The sequence below is a fragment of the Triturus cristatus genome, chromosome 7, assembly GCF_964204655.1.
Source record: "Triturus cristatus chromosome 7, aTriCri1.1, whole genome shotgun sequence".
NCBI lineage: Eukaryota > Metazoa > Chordata > Amphibia > Caudata > Salamandridae > Triturus > Triturus cristatus.
This window is the reverse complement of record NC_140590.1, coordinates 948,920,526-948,934,609: the sequence shown is the minus strand read 5'-3', so window position 1 is coordinate 948,934,609 and position 14,084 is coordinate 948,920,526. Positions and strand designations below refer to the sequence as shown.

Genomic DNA, 14,084 nt, shown 5'->3' with positions numbered 1-14,084 from the left:
TGATCTCTGCAGGGTCGGACTGGGACAGAAAATATGCTCAGAAATCAAAATAAAAAAGTGGAACCGTTACTGAATTAGATAGCTAAAAAGGGTCCTATGCAAATTGGGACAATTTTGAACCAGCTAAATGTAGAAGTGTTGGCAAGGTATGGCAGATTGCATGGATTTGAGCTTGTTCTAGGTAATGTTTGTTTTAATATCAGGGAATTCAACTGTGAATACTGGCCCACCAGACCACAAAACTGGTCCACTGACTGTAAAAAAAAAAAAGTTTCACACACTGACCTGTCGGACCAGCCCATCAGCACTGCCAGAGTGCCCAATAGGCCATTCCGACCCTGGACATTGACGGGAAGAGATATATTGAGAGGGTTAAAGCACAAAAGGTGATGTTGTTAGGGGTTTCAGATGGTAAAGAGAGCAACTGGGTGTGAAAGAGATCAAGGAGAGACAACATGCTCACCCTTGGAATGGTGAAATAAAAATAACAAGCATTTGCAATGCAAATAGGTCTCGCATTTGTGAGTTAGAACTATTGACATTGTAAATGGCAATGTTTTTTACCTACACGTTTTATTTTTGAAGTGAATGTATGTAGTGTGCAAAATCCCTAGGAAAGGTCCTGCACTTCGTATTAAATATATTAAAAAAGACGCAAAGTGTGAATTGTGTAAACAATTGCTTGGCACGTACCTCATGGTGAAGTGTCGCTACACTGGCACACAGTGGTGCTTTACTAATGTGAAACTCATTAATAAACGTAGTGCTTACAGACTAACCAAAGCGATCAGGACCGGAGTATGTGAATCCGAATCCCGGCTTTTCTTTCATTTTCTAGACTCTCTGACTCACTCTCCTGGTTCTTGGTTATCCCCCAAACACTGCGAGGCAATGAAGTTTGCCAAGGGGGCAGGGGGCTTTGGGGGTACATGAAAATGTAGTCATTGCCTAGTTGTCAAAGGTCTCCCGGTGCTATTAGTTAAAAGTGTGCAGATTTCATTAAGATATTGAGTACTTTACTCGCATCTATGAGAAAATCGACATTAATTAAACAAAATGCCAGAATGCGTGTCAGTTTTCACAGTGTTTTAGACAGTACTGGTTGCTTAGTTTCATTGCATTAATTTTTGTATTTACTCAGCATCCAAAGTAGGTTACCTAACCCCAAAGCCCAGAGCTGTTAAATCAACCATAGAAGGGAGTGTTTTACATTTGAGCAAATGTGTCTAAATGTAATTTTGGTAGTGCCATGGAATGATCAGCCAATGAGGTACTAGATGAGCAGGTATTTAACTACACATTCAAAACGTATGGTATTGTGGCTGTTTGTTTGTACACAACCACCTCACTGAATGTGTTTATTAACACAGAGCTTCATCTACCAGACAGTGCTCACAGAGGGGCGACTAAAGCACAGAACAGAATGTATTCATTTATCCTGAGTGTGAAGGCACCCGGAAGGCTTAGGTGCCCGCCCGGAGAGGCTATGGATCCCAGCGCTTCTACAGACTCTGCCGTGCTCCTCTGCAACAGCAGGGCACAGCTCAGAATCTGCCACTTCTGCCAAGAATAGGTGATGGGGATGAGGTTGGGGCATGCGGGAGTGGTCAGCAGATTTCCAGGTTATTGAAAGTGATGATTCTGACGTGAGGCAATGGAGACTGACTTTGTCTGTACCAGTCTATTTCTCTACCATCTACCCGGCCCACTGTCATGTATCCATCCACCTCTCTTTGTTAGAGGTGCGCGAGCCAATATATTAATTAACATGTAGAGCCAAGCGTATACGAGCCAGTGGGCGAGCCGTGAAAATGATCGGCATGTTAATCATACAGTAAACATGATTTAAATGTGCGATAATGTCTCTTCAGTATTCAAAAAAGTGCATTTCTTTAGCGCGTCACCTCAGTACACAAGATTATAGCACTGAATTGAGAGGAAGTTATTAAAAGTGCTCGTTTTAAGCATGAGTTAAAACACTGCCTCTCCTCCCGCCCGACAACAATGCCATTTGTGAACCAAGAGGCGTCAGTTGCCATGCATACCCCGAATGTTGCCTAGAGTCTTATTATATTTAGAGTAATATTAAAATCTAGTTCATTAAACAAGAGAGGTTTTTGTACAGCACGCATCTTGAACTCACATATTTCAAGATGGCAATAATAAAGATGAAAACGGAAGTTCCGGTAGGCAAGAAAACACGAACGGGAGTGGGGGGGGGGGGGGGGAAGGGTGAGAAGTCACAGACTGAGAGGGAGGGGTGGGGTGGGGAGACGGGGAATCAAATAGTGTTAGGAGTAAAGGGGCCAATAGCCGTGGAAGGATACAAATGATGAATGAGGAGGGACTAACAAGCCTCAAACCAATCAGAAGGCAGCATTTAAGACGAAAGCCAATGGCAGAGAGTGGGCGGAGCTTCCACACTACAGTATATACTGCATGTCTCGCAAAGCGATGGCAGCGCATATGCACTGCAACGCTAGGCGAGACCTAAAAGAAAATAGTGTCAGGAGTAAAGGGGCCAATAGCCGTGGAAGGATACAAATGAGGTCGAGGAGGGACTAACAAGCCTCAAACCAATCGGAAGGCAGCATTTAAGACAAAAGCCAATGGTGGTCACAGAAACCGGGTGTAATTTGTGCCCCAAATCTTTTCCACCATGTAAGTACAAATAGTTCAGTTTATAAAATAAGGAATCGGAGTGGGCCACAATTCAACCTGCGTCATGATATTAATCAGGTGGGTCTACAACATGTCCCTTCCAAATACCGAATCAGTGGCCATTTCTATACATATTTTGTGATTCAGAAACACTATGCCCAATTGCTAAATACGTCTAGTTCATAGAAAAAAGGAGTCTAGTATTTGCAAACCAACTGATTTAGTGATTGAGGTTTTGCGAATATTAAATTCCTTTGTTCATGAAGCCCGACATTTCCACATCGCTAACAAACAACATAATTAAGGCTCCCTGTATTCCGTTTTTACTGATTTTTATAGAAAAATACAGACAGAAAACATTTATTTTCTTGTCTGTATTTATTTTTAAATGTGGATAAAAACGGAAATTGGGTGGTTTTTGAGTTATTCTAAATATACTTTGTCATGACTGCCAGGCCAATAACTGTGTAGATTGATAAGTAAGTGGGTTAAAAAAGAAATACATTTTAGGAAAGAGGCTTAAACAGCAGTATCTATGCACAAGGCTGATACTGAAATGGGCATATTTTCATATAAGCCATTGATTTATCTTCTGCGGGTGTTCATATCACTGAAACTTGGCAGGCATTCAAGCATGACTGCATATTTATTGGTTAAATAAATGTGGAAATATATCAGTTTCAGCTTTACTTTTTTCACAAAACCCATAATAAATATGGATAAATACAGACGGAAATGACAGAAAATAAATACCATAAAACCGGGAGCCCTAGACATAATATAATGTCAATGATAAAGTCTAACCATCTGTGATATGCTTTAGATTTGTATTGAGCTTATTAGCGCTTCCCACAGACAACTATAGCTGCTTGTAACCACAAGTTAAAAAGTAGCGCTTGTCTGTAAAGATGTAAAGGTCCAATTGGAGATATTTAGTAAGGGGCAATGATAGATACTAATTAAGATTAATGAATCAATCCTTCTCCAGATGCACCACAAGAATCTGGAACTCCCTCCTGCTGAGCCTCTGCCTGACCACCTCATGTCACCTTCAAAAAAGACCTCAAGGCTCTTCCCTTTGAGCACCATCTGGCCTAAATCGTTCCTACCACCTCTTGCTCCCTCCAATCGCATTCCAACCTTAACCTACATGACTGATTGATGATCCTCATGTGGTACTGTACTACCTGCTCTTTACTGCTAAGTTTTGCTATTAATACGTGTGAAGCGCTCTACCTCCAGGGAGAGTCTAACCCGGCAACCATTGCACCTTTAATGCACACGTATGATTTCTATTTGTAATTGATATGTTCTGACATTATTGTGTAGCGCGCTGACGTCTCCAGGCCTTGTACGTGCTATATAAAATCACAAAGATAAATAAAGACTTCTGAATTTCCTCCACAAACCTGAGAGAGACACCTCTATGATCTAACTATCTTCATTATGCTTCCTTGCTACTGTGGTTTGATAACGCCATTCATTCCACCATGACATGACAAGGATGTCTTTGCTCCAAAATCACTTGACAACAGGACCATGAAAAGGGCAGTAGCTAGGATGTTCTACTCTGGGTCCAACGCAGCAAAAGGGCCAAGCCAAGAGACATTCTGTGTCAGAGCAGAACTTGTTCTAGTCTGCATTCAGTGCTGTTCCAAGATCAGTAAGATGCTATTAATATTCACAACAAACAGAAGCCCTTTCAGCTCAAGTAAAGCCGGATAAGCAAGGGTGACTACATCTGTGTTCTTATGGTGCCTGGATGAACGAATGACTGAGTGAGCACATGGATGAGCAAGTAAGCACCAGCGAATCGAAGTGGACAACAACCGGTTGCCACTGGTGGGCCTTCAACCACCTCTATCAACCTAGCCTCAGTCACCAATGTATTCACTCATCTTATCCATCTGTGCACTCTCATTCAACACAATGTCATGCATCCATACACTTCCTTAGCCATTCATTAATGCATGGAGTTCGCTTTTCATTTTGCCAACGTGCATGTGTTCTCTCATACATTCCTAAATTCATCCTTGCTCTCACTCAAACATTTGTTTATTTATCCGTGTGCGCACTTATCCATTCATTCATCCACTTTTTGGCTCATTCAGGTATTCACCCACTCACAAATCCACCAGTCCACAAATGCAATTCGCCAATCAATAAAGGACATCTATGGCAATGAAAGTGCGTTTCCAGCGGCGGCTTCTCCGCTAGGATGGAGGAGCGTCCCCCACTGCTTTCAGCAGTGCAAAAAAGGGAAAATCAAATGATAATAACTCGATGTTATTATCATTTAATTTTTTCGCAGTGAAGCCAGTTTTGAGCGGGGTGGGGCTTGGCTGTCATCACAGCCAGCAGGGGGAGGTGTGGTTGGTGCACTGACGTGCACATGACGGTTTGGCCACCTGTCTTGGGCAGGCCAAACAGTCGTGCACACTTAGCATGTTCTCCACCTGGCTGTATTGCACAGCCTGTGTAAAGATCATGCACAGGCTCCCACTCACAGTCTGAGTGCTAAACCAGGCCGCTCAGACCAATCGCAACGCTGCTGTCATGCAGCGTCGTGATTGGATAGGGGAGTCTGGGAGCCTGTGTGCTTCCATTTGACACAAGAGGACGGAGGAGATGGCGGCCAGGAGGCAGGTAAGTGATATTTTCTTTTTTTTAAACCCCCCCTCACCACCCTACCTGCCCCACCACTAGTACCCCGGAGCAGCCCCCACTGTGTGTTTCCCAGTTTGATAACATGGCATGATAAAAAGGTCTAACATATTCATATAAGATCATGGTTGAATGTCCTCGGCAGATACTCTCTTTGTTGCATACAGTCCGTAATCAACCCAGAAACATCTGACATTTCACTGCCATGGGATGCAAATATCTGACCACTGCACTGTTAAATATTAAGCTTTAGGCTTTTCCCATTTGATGGACTTTTTTTATATATTCGTTCAAATATACTGCTACTGCTATTTCCAGGACGATTGCAAGTCGTTCAATTGATAATTTACTCACTGTGACATGTTTCAGAATCACAGACGAAAAGCTGAATGGCTCTTGAATAAATCTGTTGAGATAAAATGTGAAACATTTAAATTTTTCTTTACTGTTACTTTACTGTTATTCGTGCGATACAAAAAACACAGATTCGTCCTTCCTTTGCACATCTCATTATCTTAACATATAATTATATAAAAGCTAAATACATTGCTAGCAGGAACTTCATAAACACCCGCAAAAGCCATTTAGCAGGTCTATTGTCTTCATTCACACTCAGTTGTCCAAAATGCAGGGTATATTTTGATTCTTTACAATTCGTCAGATTCATTAGAATTCGTTTGATTTACGTTCAAAAGATGATTTTAGCATGCTGGCCTGTACAGAAGAATCCGCTATCCTCATTTTTTTCTTATTCCTATTGGAGCTAGTGCATCATCATTGGCCTTCTATTTTTGGGCTGATGAGTTTCCTCTTGTTATTTAAGGCACCGACATATAACTGTACTGATATCTGGATCCCCAGTGCTGATATTTGCTGCCACAGGGATCATGTGTGTGCGCCATGACATAGCCCTGTCTCATGGATTGCTGTCTTGTTGGACTGGAATGAGTGCCCAAAGCACTACCCACATAGCGGGAGAGCAGCGGTATCCAGCAAGCGGCAGCTGAGCCGCGGGGGCTAAGAACTGTGCTCCGCAAACCGGGAACCGGAGCCGCAACAAGAGCAGCTAGAGCCACAGGAGGCTGCAGAAACACCCCGGTGAGCCCTGGTGGACCCATATGAGCCGCGGGGGGGGGGGCTCGTTTTGTTCTAGTGATACTTTCTGGTGAAGCGCTTATACAGGAGTGTGGTAGCGCGGCCGGACTGAATTGCCCGCAGCTGGATTGGACTGGTGGTCCCCGTTTTCGTTAGGCTGCAGTTCGTGTTCCTGTGGTCCTCCCCTCTGTTTGTTCAATTTGCTATCTGGGCACAAATACGTTCGTACCGTCACCAGAGGGAGTAACTCGACTTGCACAGTCTCCTTGCTCAGAGCATTTCTCAGTGCAGTGCACTGTCCTCGAGTAGTCCCTCACTCCCTGGCTCTCCAGTTACAGTCGGCGTACTCCCCCTCCCCTGGCCAGAGCCGGGGTGGGGGTTGAGAACCGGAGCCAGGTGCTATCGGGGGGGTGATTTCACGTTGGGCAGTGCTGGTCTGTGCTCGACAGTGCGACGGAGGGCCCACCAGGGCTCATTAGGGCTGCTGGGGGTCTGCAGTTGCCCGTTGTTGTTGGAGAGGAGAGGAGTCCTGCGGAGTCCTGCCGGTTGCCGGTTGTTGGTTCCCTATTTTTGACTTTCGCCCGTTCCTGATTCTCTGCCCTCCCACCGCCGCCGTAGCCTCTTCCATCTTCACATAGGGCCGCAGAGACTGGGTGAGACTTCAAGGTCCAGGCTGCTCCACGCCAGGATCCGCCACAGCTGAGCCGTGTACCTGGAGGCACTCTAAAGAGACAGGTCAGCTCCTGCGTGGTCTAAAAGTCTGGAGACCGGACCGGGCCATCTCTTCTTACGTGGCACTTTGCTTTTGAGTGACTGGGTCCATCTGTATGTACACGCTTGGCTGGTTGCTTCGTATTGTAAAATGTCAGCACGCGAAAGCAGAAGCAAGGTAGCGAACCCAAGTGGGAACTTAACAGAGACATTGGACAACTTCATTATCAGAGCAAATTCAGTTATCGATCAGGGGATTATCTTCATGGAGCACCGGGTTTCTCAAGACCTTGCACTGGCAAAAAGATCTGCTTTGGGACATTTTGCTAACGCCCGCACCCCAGATTCGCTTTTACGCTCAAACACCTTTGTCACCCCCGAGTCCGTACATAGCTCGCCTAATCCTCAAGCTCACCGACCCATAGTTCCAACTGATCAGCTTCAATCCTCCATGGTGCCCGTTAGTAGCTCACCTGAGATAATAAATACCAGGCAGACGCGAGGGAGGCATGAAGGGGCTATACCAAAGAGGATGCGGGGGCCAAATGCTGCTGCTGCTGGAGGCAGGAAGTCTAAACCTGCCAAACGAGCTAGCAACACAACTTTAAAGGGTTTAGGAGCGGAGGCCGTGCATCAAACAGAGAAACGAGGGACATTAAGGCCAACTGAAACTATTACAGATACGTCTAAACTTGTTGATGCACCACTGGTACTGGAGGACCCAGTTCTTGCTAATCTGGGATCATTGTTAAGGTCATCATTTAAATCACTCGAAGATAGACTGACACTGATTGAGCAGCGGCTGTTCAACATCGAGAAAGCCACACTGGAAGTTATGGACAAGATCAAGTTAAATGTGTTGTCTTTGGGTAACGTTCAAATGAACCCCGTACAGGAGGGGATTGTAACACATAAATCTACCCCGCCTCCAGCACCACCCACTTTAAATGTACCCACAGCTGAACTACCTACCTCCGTGTCATTACCCGCTAACAACTCAACAGGGGTTAATGCCATTATGACTAAAGAAACCCCGCGGGATTTACCCGAAGTAGGCCCCTCTGCGGATCTTAGAATTGATCTCCCCCCCAGAATCGAGCCCATATCTGGTAGTTTTAACTGGGGTCCCTAAAATTAGCAACCAGAATGAGGAATCATTTTTGTCACTAAAAAATAAAAATACTGATTGGCTTAATAGAAATAGACCACTCCCCCGTAATATCTCTAGCAAAATTTTGATGGTGCGCAGGCTGTCCTGGGTGGGGCATGGGCCAAAAACTATACAAGGTGATTGTGTGTTGGTGAACTTTAGTGACCCACGTACTGTGGACCTTATCTGTAATTGGAACCAGTGCAGTCATGGGTCTTCGATTCAACCCCTCCCATTGTCATTTTTCTACCCCGCACCACATCTCTCTGATTCAGAGAGTGAATGGACTTTAGTAAAGCACCGTGGCGCAGGGAGGGTGGTCGGGAGTCGGTATGCGAAATCGCATACACCTAGTCAAATACACTCACTAAATAGGTATAGTAGCCTAGAAATGGTCGATTGACTCCATCAATCCAGGGATGTAACTTTTGGGGCACCTGAAAGTGGAAGTACCACAGACCACAAGGTAGCCACTGTGTTATGCAGCAGCCAAACATCCTGTGTCCCCCTATTGCCGTCTAAGGTCACCATTGCAGGCAATAACGCCGACTCAATAGGGAACACGACCACGGCCCGTGTGCTTAACCCAGCTGCAAGTAAGGAAGTAGTCCATAATGTTATCTCCTGGAACATTGCTGGGCTTGCGGGTAAGGCTAAAGATCCTAATTGGGTAGTTTTTATAAGATCATTCCCGGTGATCTGCTTGCAAGAGACATGGCTGGTAGAGAGTGATATATTTTTAGAAGGCTATAAATGTTTTTTTGTGCCGGCTGAACCGTCGAGCAGTGGCAGAGCTAAAGGGGGTTTGGCATTGTACATTGACCTAGCCTTGTTCTGTGTTGTTAAAACTATAACCATGTATAACACTGACATTCAAGCGGTGACAATTAAAAGAGGGAATAAAATGGTGACCCTGATTAACTTTTACAATGCTGTAAGTCCAAGAGGGGAATGTAGGATTGTTGATTTGGGTGATTTCATTTGGAATCTCCATGAAAGTCTGTCCCATCAGATCCTCATCTTGGGGGACTTCAATGTGCACCCTTGTGGGAACCCTTTGAACACCGCAATGGGAACTTTGGGTTGCCACAGGATGAGGGGTCTTCATTTTGAACACTCTGGCCGGGGATACATGCTGAATCAATTATTAAATGAATTTGATTTAATTTCAGCCATGTCCTTGGTTGATGTTTGCAGTTATCAGCCCGTCCCCACATTTAAAGGGCATTCGGGGGGGTCCTTCATTGATCATATCCTTCTCTCTAATGGCCTACAATCAACTATTTCAGGCTTTAAAATCCAGGAAAATGCATATAGTGATCATAAACCTGTATGTATCTCAATGGTTGGCAACCTTTTAAATCTACGGGAAAAGATGCCAACTTGTGGTGTTCTGAAATGCACGGCTGGAAGGCGTCTCCTAAAATGGTCTAAGGTGAATTCGGCTCAATTATATGAGAAGATCCACAAATCCTGTGCTCCCGAGATATCATCTTGTGTGTCTTCTGTATCCCTTCCCTCAGATATCCTCTCAGCATTCGACGGGATAGTTTTAAAAGTAGGTGAAATGCTAACTGTCCCAATGTCGGGCCCTCCTTGTAGGGACCCCAGATGGTTCGACCATTCATGCTCAAAAGCAGGTCGAGAGTTAAAGGCAGCTTTGAAGATTAGCCCCAGGGATCCTACATTGATTAGGTCATTACGCTTGTCCTACAAAAAGGCCTTGGCAAAGCGCAAGGCAGATATAAAAAACAAAATTTGGCAAGAACTGTTAGACCCGAATACCCTTTGTAACAGCGGAAGATTTTGGGATATTATTAACAAACCTATGTTTGATATGGTAGGGGACAATTCAGTTGGCACCAATATCACTGAAGATGAGTGGGTATCCCACTTTAGTTTCATCTTCAACAGTAATACCCCCCAGATAGAGGTGGACAGACGTGATCAAAGTGTATCTCTACCACATTTTACAATCAGCGAGGTTGAGAAAGGCATCTTGGGGTTAACAAGTAATAAAGCGCCTGGCCCAGATGGAATGCCCCCGGATTTATTTAAATCCAAAGTATCCCTTTGGGCGCCAGTTCTCACCGCCGTGCTTAACGCAGCTGCAGAACATGGCTGCCCTAGGTCCTAGGGGACATCCACGATAGTACCAGTATTTAAGAAAGGTGACCGTAATAGAACTACCTGTTACAGGCCGATTTCGCTCATTGATTCCGTGGTCAAGGTAGTGGGTGGAGTAATCCTGAACAGGCTAACAGCCTGGGCCAATGAGCGCGGGATCATCTCCAGAATCCAATATGGGTTCCGGCCCAGCCATTCAACAATAGCGCAATGCCTCAACCTGTACATGGTCCTAGGCAAATATACCATGGCTCGGCAAGGCACCATCCACATGGCGTTCATGGACCTTTCCTCCACGTTTGACTGTGTCAACCAGGGGAAAGCTCTGGGAGGCCATGGGAGCCATGGGGGCGGAGCCTAATTTGGTTAACATTCTGAGGGACCTGCATCAGGATACCAAGGCCAACGTGAGGTATTCACAGGATCTAAGGGTGTCAAGGGATATTAGTGTTCACAGGGGTGTTAGGCAGGGCTGTATTTTGGCCCCCTTTCTTTATAATTTATATATTAACAGTTTGGAGGAGTTCTTATTAAATACTGGTACCGATTACCCCTATGTCGGCCGTAAGGGTTTGCCTGTATTATTATACGCGGACGATGCCGTCCTCATGGCTAGGACCGCAAGAGGTCACCAAACCCTATTAAATGCCTTTCATAGTTTCATGGATGCTCGTGACCTATTGATTAACAACACCAAATCCTTTATAATGCAGGTGGGGCAGCGCCCTAAGAAACCGTACCTATTTAGGGTCAACGAAGAAAAGGTCCCCACAACAAGAACATTCTCTTATTTGGGAGTATTATTCGACGATCAGTTGAAGTGGGGACCACTACTCCAAAGGAAAAGGGGGGAGATAACTCGGGTTAACGCTGCAACATTTAATTTCGCTAGGAAAATGGGTAAACGTCCTATTGCTGCACTATTAAAGATCTATCAGGCAAAGAGTGTGGCAATAGGGAGTTACGGCAGTGAACTTTGGGGGCATGCGGCAGTTAATGATATCGTGGTGGCAGAAAACATTTTCCTGAAACAATTGTTGGGGGTTCCAAAGGGGACTCCTAACCAAATAGTGCACGAAGAAACCGGTACACCTTTTATTAGTGACACTTTAGCACTATGGCCACTAACTTTTGGTTAAAATGTTGGCTTAATAAAGAATTGATTTTAAACCACCTACTCCTATCTATGGATAATATGCTTAAAATCCCTTGGCTAAAATATCTGAAGGACTGTTTTTCTGCCGTGGGGCGCTCAGAACTTTTTTTTTAACCCTGAGTCGATCACATCTGCTGATGTAGAGTGTGAGGAAATCCTTTTCCTTAGCTCGACAAATGAATCGCGAAGAGGCGGAATTATTTAAACAGAGTGTTCGAAAACACGTCATGTTGAAAACTACACCTTTAATGGAGCCTTATTTATCTTGGCCCTTGTCGGGCTTCGAGCGACACTTGTTAATCAGGTTCCGGCTGGATTATTTTCATCTTCTTTTAACTGTTCCAAGGGGTTGTCATCGTGGTCAAGTGCTGCCAAACTGCGGCTGCGACAATGTGTCTCCGCAGAATTTGGTGCACTTTTTATTTATTTGCCCCTTTTACGATTTACCCCGGAGGTTCTATCTAAAGCCTCTTTTAAAAAAACAGAACTTTACCCAGGTTAGACCAGCCCTTTGTTATTTACAAATGTTAAACCCCGAAAGTACTTTATTTTTGATGGGTTTTTTAAAATCTGCCTTAAAACTCAGAAACACCAGGGCGAGTTAGCTGTCCAGAATTGCTGCTATCATGATACATATTTAATTGTGTCTGTTGTTATTAATACATACTTAACACTTTTTTTATTTATGTACATCAAGTTTTTATTTGTCAATGTGCTTTTATGGTTCTTTCTGTTTGAAAAACCGAATAAAGATTTTCTATCTATCTATCTATCTAGTGGTGGAAGGCTACTGCCTTCACTTGGAGTTAAGCGCACAAGCGCTGGGGTGGCAGCATACCATGTAGTGATCAGTGGGACTGAACAGGTCCCTTTTAACCTGTGCCACAGGAGTGAGGCCTACAGACTCACTCACTTTTAAAAGTTCTGCTTCTTTGGGCTTAACCCACCCTTGGCTACATCAAAATGGTGTGAAGTGCAGAACAGCATAGAAGTGGTGTATGTGTGCCTGGGTAGGGTGCCATACATAGACAATGCAGCACTGAGTAGTGCCTGCATGGTGTATGCATGTACTGGAGGTGCATGTGCATGAGAGTGACACAGTGCCTGAAGGATGTAGTGCTGTTCAGTGCTTGCAGGATAAGTGCATGAGCTGGGAGTAGGTGTAACTGGTAGTAGTGCAGTACACGAGGAGCACAGTGCATGCAGGATGAGTGTGTGTGCTGGGTGTATGTGTGCCTGTGAGTGGTAGAGTACATAAATTATATAGTGCTGTGTAGTGAGTGCATATTAAAAGTAAGTGCTGTATGTATCTGTGCCTCTGAATGGTACAATTCATGGAGGCTACAGTACTGTGCAGTGCGTGTATACAGTAAATATGCACTGCGAATATGCGTGACTGAGGATGGCACAATACATGGAGAGTGCTGGGTTCCATTTTAGTAGACCATGGTATGATGAAACAGAGTGGAGGTAGAGAAATCCCCCTAGGCATACTGGTGGATGGCTGCATTTCTTTAAGCTGGGTGGGACACATTAGGAGGGGAAGACCAAGCTTCCCCTGTACACTTTAAATGGTGCTCTTTGATTTAGTGAGAGGTCACAAGGAAGAGGTCTGGGCACATCTTAGGGAGGAGATATGGCTGATAAGGGGATCATAAAGAGTATGGTTGTTAACCCTGGTCTAACACGTTGATGCACATATCATTGTGTCTGACATTCAGGCCTGAACTTTAGTCACTTCTATGGCCTGTGTTGTAGAACTATCAGCTGCAATGACATCCCTGCTATGACAGACTGCTTTTCAAGAGAAAGACAGAGCAGAGGAGCATGCTTTTCAAAATAAGTAGAAATCCAACATAAAAACTCACAGGCTCAGACCCTAAATCACGTCTGGTGTCCAGTGTCTTGAAATGGACAATACGAAGGGTAGGCTGAGACCCCAAACATTGTCATCTGCCAAACAGCCAGACAGGCTGTGTGAAGGGGGGAAGCCTGCAAGTCTTCTGCTTCTGACCAGGACTGGCAGCCAAGGCCGGCTAATCTCCCTGCTGGGTAATGGGACATCACCGTAGGAATCCAAGACCACCTGCCCTGAAACCTGGAGCAACAGATCCTGACTGCTTGCTGAGACCAAAGTGCCCTGTGAGGAAGAGGAGAATGTTTGAGGGAGCAAGGTCCAGTCAGGAACCCTGTCTAGTGGACTCCCTGTGCGAGCAGAGGCAATAGGTGCTGCACCTATTGGGTATTTACCAGTGTGCAGGACTGAGTCGGTGACACCTGTGTGCCAGGAGAGGGCTGGTGTGAAGATAGCCATGGTAAAGCACTGTGGTAAGGGCTCAAGCCTTGCATGGTAGAGGTGCAGTGACCCAGTCTGGAAGGAGGGGCCACTGTGGTGCAATACTGCGGTGCGGTAAGGCCGAAGCCTTTTGCAGCAGCGGTGTGGCAACCCTGTATGCCAGGAGTGGTTTCTGTGGATACTTTGCCATGTTGACCAGACTAAAGCCTTCGGACAGTGAGCAG

At 45.2% G+C, this 14,084-nt stretch overlaps 1 protein-coding gene across 6 annotated transcripts in view; it reads right to left on the bottom strand.

The window, feature by feature from the left end:
- The window catches only part of MYOT (myotilin), a 476,183-nt gene that overhangs the window by 368,958 nt on the left and 93,141 nt on the right, over positions 1 to 14,084 (bottom strand). For all 6 annotated transcript variants that reach the window (XM_085617966.1, XM_085617971.1, XM_085617967.1 and 3 more), the window contains one exon: positions 5,680 to 5,731. In XM_085617966.1, the coding sequence (XP_085474092.1) occupies positions 5,680 to 5,687 (8 nt within the window). In that variant the 5' untranslated portion in view covers positions 5,688 to 5,731. The remainder of the gene's footprint in view (positions 1 to 5,679; positions 5,732 to 14,084) is intronic.